The following is a 12,170-nucleotide window of genomic DNA, read 5'->3' on the forward strand; positions in this document are numbered from 1 at the left end:
AGGCATTAGTAGACATAGCCATAGCCTACATCAGTATCGCTAGCGATAAAATCTACACCGATTAAGTAAGATTAAGGTCTGTAAACATGACCTACTCTGCGGCATCTTGAAGACAACTTGCTTATGCCAACATTTGACCTGCAGGAGGTCAGAAGAGAAAACCAGTTGTGATGCTTTTAGACTTCAGCGCACGCTTTCACGTAGGAGCCTTTCTTTAATATGACAAGCGTAATTACGCTTAAAACCGAAAAAAATAATAATAAGCACAAGAAGGATTGAGTTGTCCTTAGGCTACCTAAGGCTATATGGTTTATTTGTGGAGCTATATCACTGTTGTGTTCTGAGGATAGGTGGACCGGCGAATGGACATTTACCGGAGCATCACATGCCCTGCGCACATTGCACCTCGGGCAGTCTGAGAGTCGGAACAACTTCTCACAGCTCTTCTCTCCTCTTCTCCCTCTCTCCCCTACTCTGTCATCTGCGTTGGGAGCCAACGCACACACAGAAGGCGGCTGTAACAAGACAGAAGTCCAAACCTTGAGCTTCAGATAAGAAACACATCTAGATTTTATTTAACATTTGGATTGTGTCAGCATAAAACCCACGTGTCCACCAGATTAGAAACGCGCCGGTTGAGCTTCCCGCTCTCTGCTATACTGTTGCAAGATCGGTCTCATTGATTTGATGTGGAATGAGTGCTGACACATCTACATACTCAGCGAAGGGACGCGGTGTGCAGCGCGTCAACTAAATTGACATGAAGGCAGAGTGATGCGTTTTTTGAGATCATCGTGGTTGTTTTGAAACTCTGAAACCGAAGCACAGGAGCTGACGATTTCGACCCTATCAGTCCTTTGGATGCTATGTCATTTCTGAAAGAGCGTGGAAGAGAGCTTGAGCGTTTTGATGGACTCTCGCTCATCTACTGGTAAGAGATGGTATTCAAGAGTTTAAGGTTATGTATGGCACTTGCACGTTAAAGTTTTTTAAGCGTTGTAGTTAAATGCGTGTTGTTACGGGTTTAACGTTTTACAGCTTATAAACTAGGCTACTCTGTCCAAGCATAATTGTTTCATATTTTTTTAATTTTACATTGTCAAATCGCTTTTTGGAACTTGTGAATGGACAAATTTAGTCGTATCTGTTTTATAATCACAACGGGAATGTTGCGCAGTTTCTCTCGTGCTTGTTTCAAACAGAAAATCGGTGATTGCGTGCGTCAGCAGATATACAAAATAACGGTACGCTTTCATGTTCACAAACCTTCTATGTCACAAAAAGTTGTTGTAATGTTTGTATTGTTTTATCAGTAGCCTACTGTAGGCTATATCGGGCTATGATTCTCTCTAATAGCCAAATGCTTTCCAAATGAAGCAAAAACAGGAATCCGTTTTAATGTTATTAATTTATTTGTTTGTTGATAAGACATCATCTGTCACTAATACTAAAGAAAAATATATTGTGATGTCTGTAGAAAAGGTCTCAACTTTGTGTCTCCAACATCTGTCCCATTACTCCCTAGCGAAGCACTTTCTAACGTCTCCTGTCTCGAGAGTCTGTCTCTCGTTAATGACTTTTAGCCTAACTCAATCACAGTACCGATCGAATAACCAAATTGTTTATGTCCGCAATTTGCGACCAGCCCTATAAAAAGCTATCGTAAGCAATGCCCCAGGCAACGACACACGCTTATGCGCAGACTTAAAAAGGAGAGGAAGCTAGTGGAGGTAACTTGGTGTTCGTTGTCGTACCTGGGGAGGACTTCGTCTGCCCGGTGACTTGCAACTAAATTTAGGCCCTGAACAATATGGCAGGGTCAGCTTGGTCCACTTAAGGGAGGTAATTTGAGACGTTTGGCGTCCCCCGTTTGACACCACCTCTGATAGAAGCACCTGTGCCAAAGCGCACTGTAACCTAACCTCATGTATCCATCCCCCAAGTTACCTGAGCTATGGGACTACTTTTTGATTTACATCACTGGCATCCTAGAATTTAATCCAGAGGGCGGGACGCTAGAACGCATGATGTTTCCGATCCGGATGAATCCATCCAAGAAGTACAGAGCGGCGTGTCGCAGGTATTCAAGAAAGTTGTTTTTACAACCATGGGTAAATGTATTTGTTAACATTTGTCATGACTGGTTTCTGTCTGTTCTGGGGTCACCCAATATGGTTCTTGACTGTTTTGACGGTAGGCCTTTAGCACACATATGATACATAAACTGTTGACTAATTTGCCATCGGACTCTGTTAGATTGTATAGGGTCAGCGTTTGATCTTCGTGGTCTGTTACTTGAGACAGGGCTGGGACAGACCTTGTCGGCTATCAGTTATCATTTTTTTTTGTCAGAAAGGTCGCAAAGTGTTTTACATGGGTCTATAGACAGACTTTGTCACAAATGACTGTAATGTTAGGTTTATGGAAATTTGCCACTGTGCATGCATAAGAACCATAATAAAAGGATAAAATGTCAGCACAGTAAATTGCAGAAGCCAAGTTAAGCGTAAACTAAAAACATTGAGTGAGGAATTTGGTTGAAAAGTATTACTTTCTGTAATGTCAATGTTCTGCCTGTGATTTAATAGCTAATGTGAATTGATTAACAATTGACTTTATAGATTCTGAGGTCTTTTTCCTTTTGAGATGCTTTTCATCTTGCCAGTATTGTATGAGGGAAGGTTGAGAAAGATTTCGTTGTACCATCATTGAGCAAAAACTAGTGTATGACCTTGTGCATTGTGAAATTGAAGCGCTATATACATTGTGCCCTTAAGATGTTTCCTTCAAATGTTGATATTGTGTTTTATGTGTTTTTACATTTTTTACATTCTTAGTATCTTTTTTCAAAACTGTATTGTCGTCTTCTCGTGCTATCTTGTTGACATTTTGATGTAGACAGGTGTACAGATTTAGACATGAAAGACAGGTAGTGGTCCCTGTCCATTGCGGTCACTTGTTTCACTCAGTGTTTTGGCCTTGTCCTTCAGTGTTTCTGCACATCTGTGACTGTAGGCTATACTCTTCCCGATTCTGTCATGTCATCCACAAAAGCTGACACTCCACTGATGCAAATCAAGGTCTGGTATACCCCAGAGAGGTGTGGGACATAATAAGGTGGCAGACAGGTTATTTACTGGTCACCTGTCATGTGTACTCAGCCTGTCTGCATGGTACAGTACACATACACAAACATGACGCAGTGTCCACCTCTCTCACATCCTCCCTGCCCCTGCACACCAATGAACAGGATCTTAATCAGTCACATTCTCTTGCTGTTGTTTATTACGGTAAGGAGTCTGCTAGGTTAGGTTTCTGAAAATATAATGAATAATTGAACTATTATGACACTATTCATTGCCATCAGCTGTTAAAATGTGTACCATTGTAGATGATTCGGTCGTTTGTTTATATTGAATTTAGAAAAAGATGCAAATGTCTTGCCTAGGCACATACGTTATATCCTTTTCATACTGTAGGCTTCAGACTTTAAGAAATATGGTGCACTGTAAAACGCCATATATCACATCATAAAGTAACGAGCCACTGTGGGCGTCGCATTTTCCCTCTCTTACTTTATTTATATATTATTGGATGTTATTTATAGCATCGGTATTTATCTGACCCCTTCATTGTAGAGTGGATTACTTGTGTGTCAGATTGCAACTCTCCTAGTCTTTAATTCATTGCATTCATTCCATTGAGCAAAACTACACCTGGGTTTAGAGGAGAGGGTCTATTTTCTAACCTATGAATGCAGTTTCATTGTTATTTGAATGGACGTTTGTAACCCTCTTGTTTCTTAGTTTTTATTGAGATTCTGAACCAATTGACCTTTTTTTGCGAACTCACAAGACAAGAAATGTAATGGACAATCCTGGTGACCAGACACTCAATTGATAGATAATTCTAACAGTTGTTAGTTTGTCAAGAATTGTGGTCAATTGTTTCTTAGTTTCCCACCAAATATAACTTGGGTACATTAGAATATTGCATTAGCCCTGGAGTAAATCAATATTTACGATTATTTTCAGATGTAGGCAACCTGATTTTCTGTTTGTGACTCCAGACTGGACCCTTGCATTTGCAGTCTATTTTACGAGTTTAATCAAAATTCAATATTCCTTCAGTAAGCAGCCGTTATTATCCCCACCAGTCTAAAAGCACGCATCATCACATCTTTCTTACACTATCAATATGTGTTCTTAATGTTACCATCCACTCACACATACACTGAATCAGCTTCATTTTTTCCTCATTGAGCAAAATCAATTCAGAGTAATGGGATTCCAATTCACCCTTCATCAACCCTTTCCCCCCGCCCTGCCCACATCCAACACGGTGGCTATCGATTCGTTGTGAATGACTTCATTGGTTTTGATTTTACCTCCACCAGCAATCTTTATCTGAGTAGCAAGATGCTGACTTGGTTCACCCCCAGGGAAGAACACTTGTTTCGTTTTTTATAACCTATTGACAGAACCGCGCTTCGCTGATTGGTTTGACGTGTCCGTTTAGAAGTGTCCGTTGACTGTGTCAACAATCTATCGAGGCTGTTTCTGAACGGAGACGACATAAACAGGGTGCCAGTTTTAGACAGTTGTAATTAGCCAAGCTGGAGAGGGTTTCATTTGAGCTCTTCACTCAGCAGCATAGCAATCATTGGGGCAACCCACATTCTGCTGATAGTTCCGTTTTTAATGACAATGTTTCGATATATCTTACTCTTGGCATTTTTATATTTCCATGTGTAGTTGTTGGGCATAATTGACTTTAAACCTGCGGGAGAGTTTAATTCCAGTAGGGTTATTAATGTTTTGTTCTGAGTATCAAATCTGGCTGGTTTGGGGGACAAAATACTCTGACAACCCACAAAATTAAACCGAAGGTCAAAGATCTGAAGATGGATAAGCTGTCAGGGAAGTTCAGTTACATTCACAGACTGGGTTCACTGAACTTTACATTGAGTTTTATGAGACTCCAAAAGGGTCGTCAGGAGTATAAATATGCATCTTATTTTTATGTCTCAGTTATTAGGACTTCTTGTTTCCATTTGTATTTTGCATTTCATTCTCTAGATTCCGATTTCAGTTCCAGTAAAGCATTAAGATTCCTTGGTTTGTAGACAGCTCCATATAGGTGAAATAAAACACATTCCTCTGTGTAAGACATAGAGCCCTGCTAGTGGTTGTACTGCAGCTGGGATACCAACAGCGTACCCTATAAATCCATGGTGGCATAAACTTGACAGTAGAACAGTCTTAGAGGGCACTTGGCTTAATTAAGTTTCTTGTGTTTCTCAACGTAAAGCTATGAAGCTGACATAAACTATTGCAATAAACATAGTTCCTTCTGTTGATTCTGTTAGTTCTCTTGTTTCTGTTAGCACTGTGCAACTTGCCAACATAAATACAAATTTCAGATCATCTCACAGCAATCTTATTAACCTTGAGTGTAGGAGTGTAGAACTGACCGTACTGACCATAACCCAGAACAGATACTAGGTGCTTCTGAATAGCCTTTAAGGGATTTCCCCCTAAATCCTTGTTTTAGCTTTGCTCACAATGTGTATGTTCTGTGTAGGGACAGTTGTAACACTTGGAAAAACCTATTAGCTATTTGGCTATGAGCACTGCAGTCAATGTTCCTGAATCTATAAACAGCAGCATGTCTAAGTCTCCCAGAGCTTGTTTGCGTTCCCCTCCTCACCTATGGAGGGCAGCCTTGCTCCCATTATCCACTTCATCGTAAACAGGTCAGACTGGTCTCTCTCTCACTCACTCTCTCTTTCATCTCCCTCCCTCTCTGTCTCTCTCTTTCGTCTCCTTCTCTCTCTCTCTTTTTTTTTCATCTCTCTCGTTCTCTATCTCTCTTTTTTCCTCTCTCATCTGTGCTAACAGAATCTTAAGAAAGGGAACCATAATGAAGTCATGGCGTCAGGTGGAGATCTGTGGAGTCCCCTCTCTGGGGTGCTTTGGACTACCCTTCAGGGCAGTGGTGGTTAGGGCTCTCTTTGCATGAGCTGTGTGCGTATTGTGTGCGCATGTCTGGCCCCATGCCTTTGTGTGATTTCTCAATGTGGATGGGATAATCCCATAATCTGATAACAACCCACTGTGCAGATTTGGTGATTAAAGTTCTGATGCAAACAGTTGTTACCATGGTTGCTGCATGGAGAAGAGGAGAATAAGTCACTGTATTGTGTTGTTGTATGGAACGGGTATGTGTGTATTGGCTATTGTTTGTAAGGAACGGGTGTGTCTGTTGTGGAAGGGGGGCGGTTGTGTTTATCTTTTGTTTGGTTCCTTTTTCAATCTCAATAATCCCCAATGTTTGAGTTTTTTTACTAACAACAGTAGTCAGAGTTTTCACACTGAGATTATGATTGGCTTCAAGAATATCCATGTTTACCCTGAACCATGGAGCAGCAAGCGTATGAGGTGAATAGTGGAGTGTGAAATGAAGGGGGAAGGGGGGAGAGAACTGGCTGATGTAACAGCGAGGTGTGTCGACAGTGGACAGGCAGGGCAGTCCCTCTTGGGTCCACTCCATGATGGATGGAGGGGGGAAACAGCAAGCCACACAGGATTTGATAAACTGCCCTGTGCGCAAGCCAGGTCTCTCCTACTCTTACTCACACTAGGAAAAGGACACACACACACACACAAACACACACACTGACATACACTCTGTCTTTCTCTGTTGCTCTCACTCACACAGGTAACTGCGGACCCGTAAAAATGTACACACACCCTAATGGGCACATGCACCCCCTACCACTTTCACACACACACACACACACACACACACACACACACACACACACACACACACACACACACACAAACACACACATACACACAGGGAGCCTCCAGCATTAATCATGTCACACTGTGCTGGTCCAGGTATGTTGTTTTTCCTAAATCAAACCAGGATGGAATTGTTTCCTTGCTTTCCACTGTTGCTTATGAGATAGATTGGGGAATTCCGCATTTCAGTTGTATTTTTGTTATGTAATCCTTGAAATCCAATCATTTTTTATTGCAGGATTCTCACAAGAGAGGGTTGTTTTTACTTATCACTTGGACACACTGGACACCTAGCTTCCATATTAGACCACTACATCATTCCCTTTCTTCAGATAAACAAAACCACACACAGACATGCCACAAATTGATCACTTTCAATGGTTGTGCTCTCTCAGGAAGTGCCTGCATTAATCTGCAGTGGTAGCGTCATCTTAGATGCGTCAAGCTATGCAGAGGAAAGACGAGGGGAGGAGATGGAGATTTACATCAAATTAAAGCTTAGAAAGTAGCATTAACACTGCAATCATGGATGGGCTCATCTGTTGATTTCTAACTTCCTCTAGACAGCCTTTAAAGAAAAAATTGGTTCTTTAATTATTTAGGATTGTAGTCGATGTACTATCTTCTAAACATCTGCATAGGAATTCCTAGCATTCTGTAGCCTTCCACAAATACAATATTTCAAAATCTTAATGTGTCTTTTTTTGAGCAATCAATGGCACTATATAATTTCTTGCCCAATTATAAGTCAACATATAGTAGACTAAAACTTGTATAATATGTACAGAAGAAGAATGTTAGCTATCCAGTTCTAAAGCTAGTCTTTCCACCCTGGACATGGGTACTGTATGAGGTAAGACACTGGGATCCCTTCCAGGCTCTCTGATCCAGTTGAGTTTTTACTCAACACTTAGCTTGTTGACAAGTTTTGTAATGGTGTGTTATGTAGGTACACAGTAGACACAGTGCTGTTCAAGAAGTTGGTTGGGTGGCACTGAAAAACTATTTTATATCGGCAACATTTCCCTCCATCAATTAGATCGACAGTTTTATGCTGTAACTGTCTGAAGCACTGTTTCTGAGAGGTGCTGAGTGGCATGTGTGTCAGAAGATCCAATCAGAACCCATAGATATGTCAGAGAGGAAACAGTACAGATGAGTGAAACATTGACCCCGGTGGCTTGTAACCTTCTATGATAAATAGCTATTGTTTAGCTGAATTACAGTCAACCATTAGCGGCCCATAAGTGAGCCATCAGCTGCAGCAGAAGGTAATTTACGCCACATGCCAATGGTTGGTCAGCCATGTTTTCCGGGTTACTTCCCATACAAGCCCACCTTTCCTTTGCTTGTGGCTCCATCTGTGCTACAGCTCTCTGGGTGTGTGACATGAGTGTTAGCCTGCAAATGTAGTTTAGGGCTGAGGTGTGTGTCACCTTAAATATCAATGGGAAATCATGAACAGATACTGCTGGTAGGAGTGTGTAACAAAACCATGTCCTCTCCCATGAGCCTAACTTCTCACCCTAGTGACAGCACCCCTAAGCAAACATGACATTCCAGACTTACGTGGGACAAAGGTAAAAGGACCAGCCAGAACACACTGAGAGACTACATCACAAATGCCTATACTGTATGTAGGCTTATACTGCTGGCCCAGGATATATATTTCATTTGCTCAGTACAATAGATAGCATAGCGTCTGCTAAATGAATAAATGTCTGCTAAATGAATAAATGTAGCACTGCTACCTCTTGTATTCATCTATTTTGTGTTCTTGTCAGAGGCCATTTTCATTCATGTTCTGTTGTCATAATAAGTGGACATATTATTTGTCCTTATACTTCAAGTAAGGTAATGGTTGTTTTACCCACATAAACGCTTCAAGGCATGGTAGTAACATAATGTGTTTGTCCACACATTATGTACATACACACAGAAAAGGAGAGACAAACACTTGTGCAAATTTGCACACACACACATGCACATAAACACAAAGACAAGCCACACAATTTCAGTTGATAGGATTTAGATTAGAAGACTAATGACAATGCAATATAATGGCTCAGGAGATTAAATGTTTTTTTTTCAAATGGTGTAGGAATACAATGCCAACATCAGATCCTCACCTTCCAGCTCAATGTCATATACCCAAACGCATATCAAATAAGAAGACAGAACTCAATATATTTAGAGTTTAGAGTTATTTGAAAACCTTTAACCATTTGTTCATCATCATCAAACAGATGTCAGTTCAATTTTTTAAATATTGTTTTTATGTTCTCTTCCCAGAGGGCAATTCTGGTGCAGCATAAAATGAGAAAAATACTGTACATACAACCCCAAAAACTATAAACAAGTAATATGAATATGAATGTAATATAAGTGTTATACATGTAGGCCAAGTTTGCAACGTGCAATGAGTAAAAAAAAGTACAAAAAATCAGAATGTGCAACAATAAGAGGTGGAGTATAGTTCATTCCAAGATGGACGGTGGCCTTCGAGACAGTTATACAGAGCGTAGAGACAGAGAGCTGGGACACCTCTGTAACCTTAAAGCAAGTGGCCACCACTCTCTGTAGCTCTGCAGTCAGTATAAGCCTTACCAACCAACTTGTTCATAGAAAACACAAAGTCTGTGTCACGTGTCATAATTTTATGTCATTTATTTATAAGAGGGTGTAATACTTGTAAGGTTTGGCATTTTCTGATCTTCAAGTCTACTAAGACTGGACGAATTGGTGGAAATGCAAACGTATACCATGAAAAGCTGCCCCAACTGTGGGACCGCAAGGGTCCAACAACCATGCGGTTTGCTTGATGAAGAAAGGATGGAGCGCTTAAAGGAGCTTTTCGCCTAACACCTACATCAGTCTGCCACACACTCCCCTTAAACAGAAAGACTTTAGCCACATTCAAACGAACCGACGTCAAAATGTTTCATTTCATTTCGCAGTGCACTGTGACCTCCCTTTTTGTTTGCTCGTGTTCGTTGCGTAACAGATTTAATCTGTAGTTGAAGTTGGTGATGGAGTTTTGGAGTGAATCTGTTAACTGCGCGCGGAATTAGAGGACACAGTAGGCAGATGATCATGTGGCTTGCGCAAGGAAAGACCTCCGCGCACGGGTGAAGCATTGGTGGACGTGGCAAGGGGGGGAAGCGCGGACAGTCGTTGGGGGGAAAATTGAAGTGTTTGGAGTCAAAATGCCAACGTTTTCTGTCATGTATAAAGGAGCTGTCATCATTAGCAGGTAAAAGTTGCGGAGAGGTGCAGAAATCGATTATTGTTGTGGAATGCCGTTGTTAAAGTCGCACTTCACGTAGTCCATTCTCGACTTTTTACGAGCATGTAGCGAGCGCACGCTTTCAAAACAAAGGTTAAGTGCTTGTTTCTTACATTTGTCTCTTTATAAATGTTGCTAGTTTGTCGTGCCTACTTGTTCGTCTTTGAATAATTGTAAAGACTCGTTGAGTCCATTTACCCATACAGCTCAACAACAACAGAGCATGTGGTGCTGAAGGGACAGCACAGCCGTGTAATCTCCTGCAGATGTCCAAAAGATAACATTCATTTTGCTCCAATATTTCACTTTTTAAGATCCGTGCCGTAGTAGTCCCACTGACCACGTGGGTCTACTCCTGTTTGTAGTACGTGTTGAGTACGGTTTAATACAAGATGTTTATGTTTTGATGCGTAAAGGATGGATGCGCTGTAATTTCCTTTACGTTACCCTGTTTGTAGTAACCTATGTGCTTTCCCAGTGTCTTTCAGAGCCTACGCACATCCATATGATGTGCTCTAGGGTCTTAAACAAAGACAATGTTACCACTTTACCCTTATGTTTCCTCTAATACAACAAAAATATACCTTCTTTGTATAGGGGTGCGGGTAAATAAGCTTTAGCTTTGACATTCCTTCACTTTAAAGACTGTATCCCACCCATTTCTAGCCACTGGTAAACGTACAAACCCTAAAACCAACCAACCAGTTTGCAGCAAACTGGCTTTTAGGCTTAGCCAGAAATCTTTAAAATGGTTGATTGAATAGACAGCTTTGGCAGTCCAGTGTGTTTACAGTGCTGGTGCCAATCTTTACTGACTAAATGAAGAAAATTGAGGGTCTGGTGTTCTGTCAGCGGGTGGCATCTGGGTTGTCTTAAGACTGCTGTAGCATTTGGGTTGATCCAAGGATAAATATAGATTTTATTTGTTTTTAATTGACTATGCATATACAATTCATGCTACTTCAAATGAGAAATGATTTACAACGTTTAATAAACTTATTTTTGGTTAAACCTTTGTATTTACTAGATACTTAACATGTATAATGTTTACATAATGCAGCTTTGCTTACCATGGCTGATGCCTTAACCAGACCTTTATGTATTTCAGTGATGAGAAACATGTCGACCTTGTTAAATTGACCTATCTGAGCCACTCACTCTTAAATATTGATACATTTCCTACCCCAGGGGCTGAATCAGAATCTAAAGTCCAATGCTCAATGGATAGTTCACATCCTGACGATTTCTTGCCACGTTTAAATGGGGAAGCCAAGGTTACGGGCCATTTTTGCCCGGGATCCCGGTCGAGTCCTTTGTGTTGGTTCCACACAGCTAATCTGGTGGTTCAAAACCGCTGACCGCAGAGAAACCAGGGGAGGTGGGGGTGCACACTGGCCCAACCAGCACCATGTTAAAACCATCCTAATGATGCTGTGGGCCAGCATCCTCAGGGGGATCACTTAGGATTACAAGGGAATTGTATGAATACATTTGAATATGTGATATTTTATGTTGTTCCCGAGGTATTCGTCCTGTTGTGTAACGATTTTAGTCATTTATTAGAAATATTTATGTAGACATAATGTAATGTGGGAATCCTTTTTGGGGGGACATGGGGGGGGTGGTGGTAATTGGACACTACTTCAGAATGTGATGTTTGTGATCAACTCTTCTTTCTGTGACACTCTCCAATATTCTCCCCCATTCCTCTCACCTTCTTACCCTTTCTACTTCTCCTTCCCTTACCCCACAGGACACTAATGGGTCCATATGGAGTAGATCGCGCTGTGCATTCCATTGAATTTAAGGATTGTGAGAATGGTCTGGGTAAGTCTATTCCTTGTATTTCAATTTCCATTTGGGAGACACTTAAAGATGGATGTACATCTAATGGCAAAACATACTTGAAGGTTAACCATAACAGATTATATTAAATATTATTTTGGGGAAATCAATTAATTATGAATCAATGCACTAATTATTATTATAATAAACATGTCTGATTTAGAAAGATTTCAACTCCATCGTTCTTTTGGTGTAACCACAGTTACATATGCCAGCTAGACCACTTAAAC

The 12,170-nt window shown here is 40.9% G+C and overlaps 1 protein-coding gene across 5 annotated transcripts in view; it reads left to right on the plus strand.

Annotated features, from left to right (window-relative positions):
- The first annotated feature begins 814 nt into the window (after positions 1–814).
- The window catches only part of si:dkeyp-72e1.9 (syntaxin-binding protein 4), a 39,380-nt gene continuing 28,024 nt past the window's right edge, over positions 815–12,170 (plus strand). For 4 of the 5 annotated variants that reach the window (XM_067232929.1, XM_067232930.1, XM_067232932.1 and 1 more), the window contains exons 1-2: positions 815–931; positions 11,849–11,922. In XM_067232929.1, coding sequence (XP_067089030.1) covers positions 867–931; positions 11,849–11,922 — 139 coding nt within the window. In that variant the 5' untranslated portion in view covers positions 815–866. Of the gene's footprint in view, positions 932–1,153; positions 1,245–11,848; positions 11,923–12,170 lie in introns of those variants that run through there. The other variant, XM_067232931.1, reaches the window with a different exon arrangement.

This window comes from Osmerus mordax, chromosome 3 (genome assembly GCF_038355195.1).
Source record: "Osmerus mordax isolate fOsmMor3 chromosome 3, fOsmMor3.pri, whole genome shotgun sequence".
In the NCBI taxonomy this organism is placed as follows: domain Eukaryota; kingdom Metazoa; phylum Chordata; class Actinopteri; order Osmeriformes; family Osmeridae; genus Osmerus; species Osmerus mordax.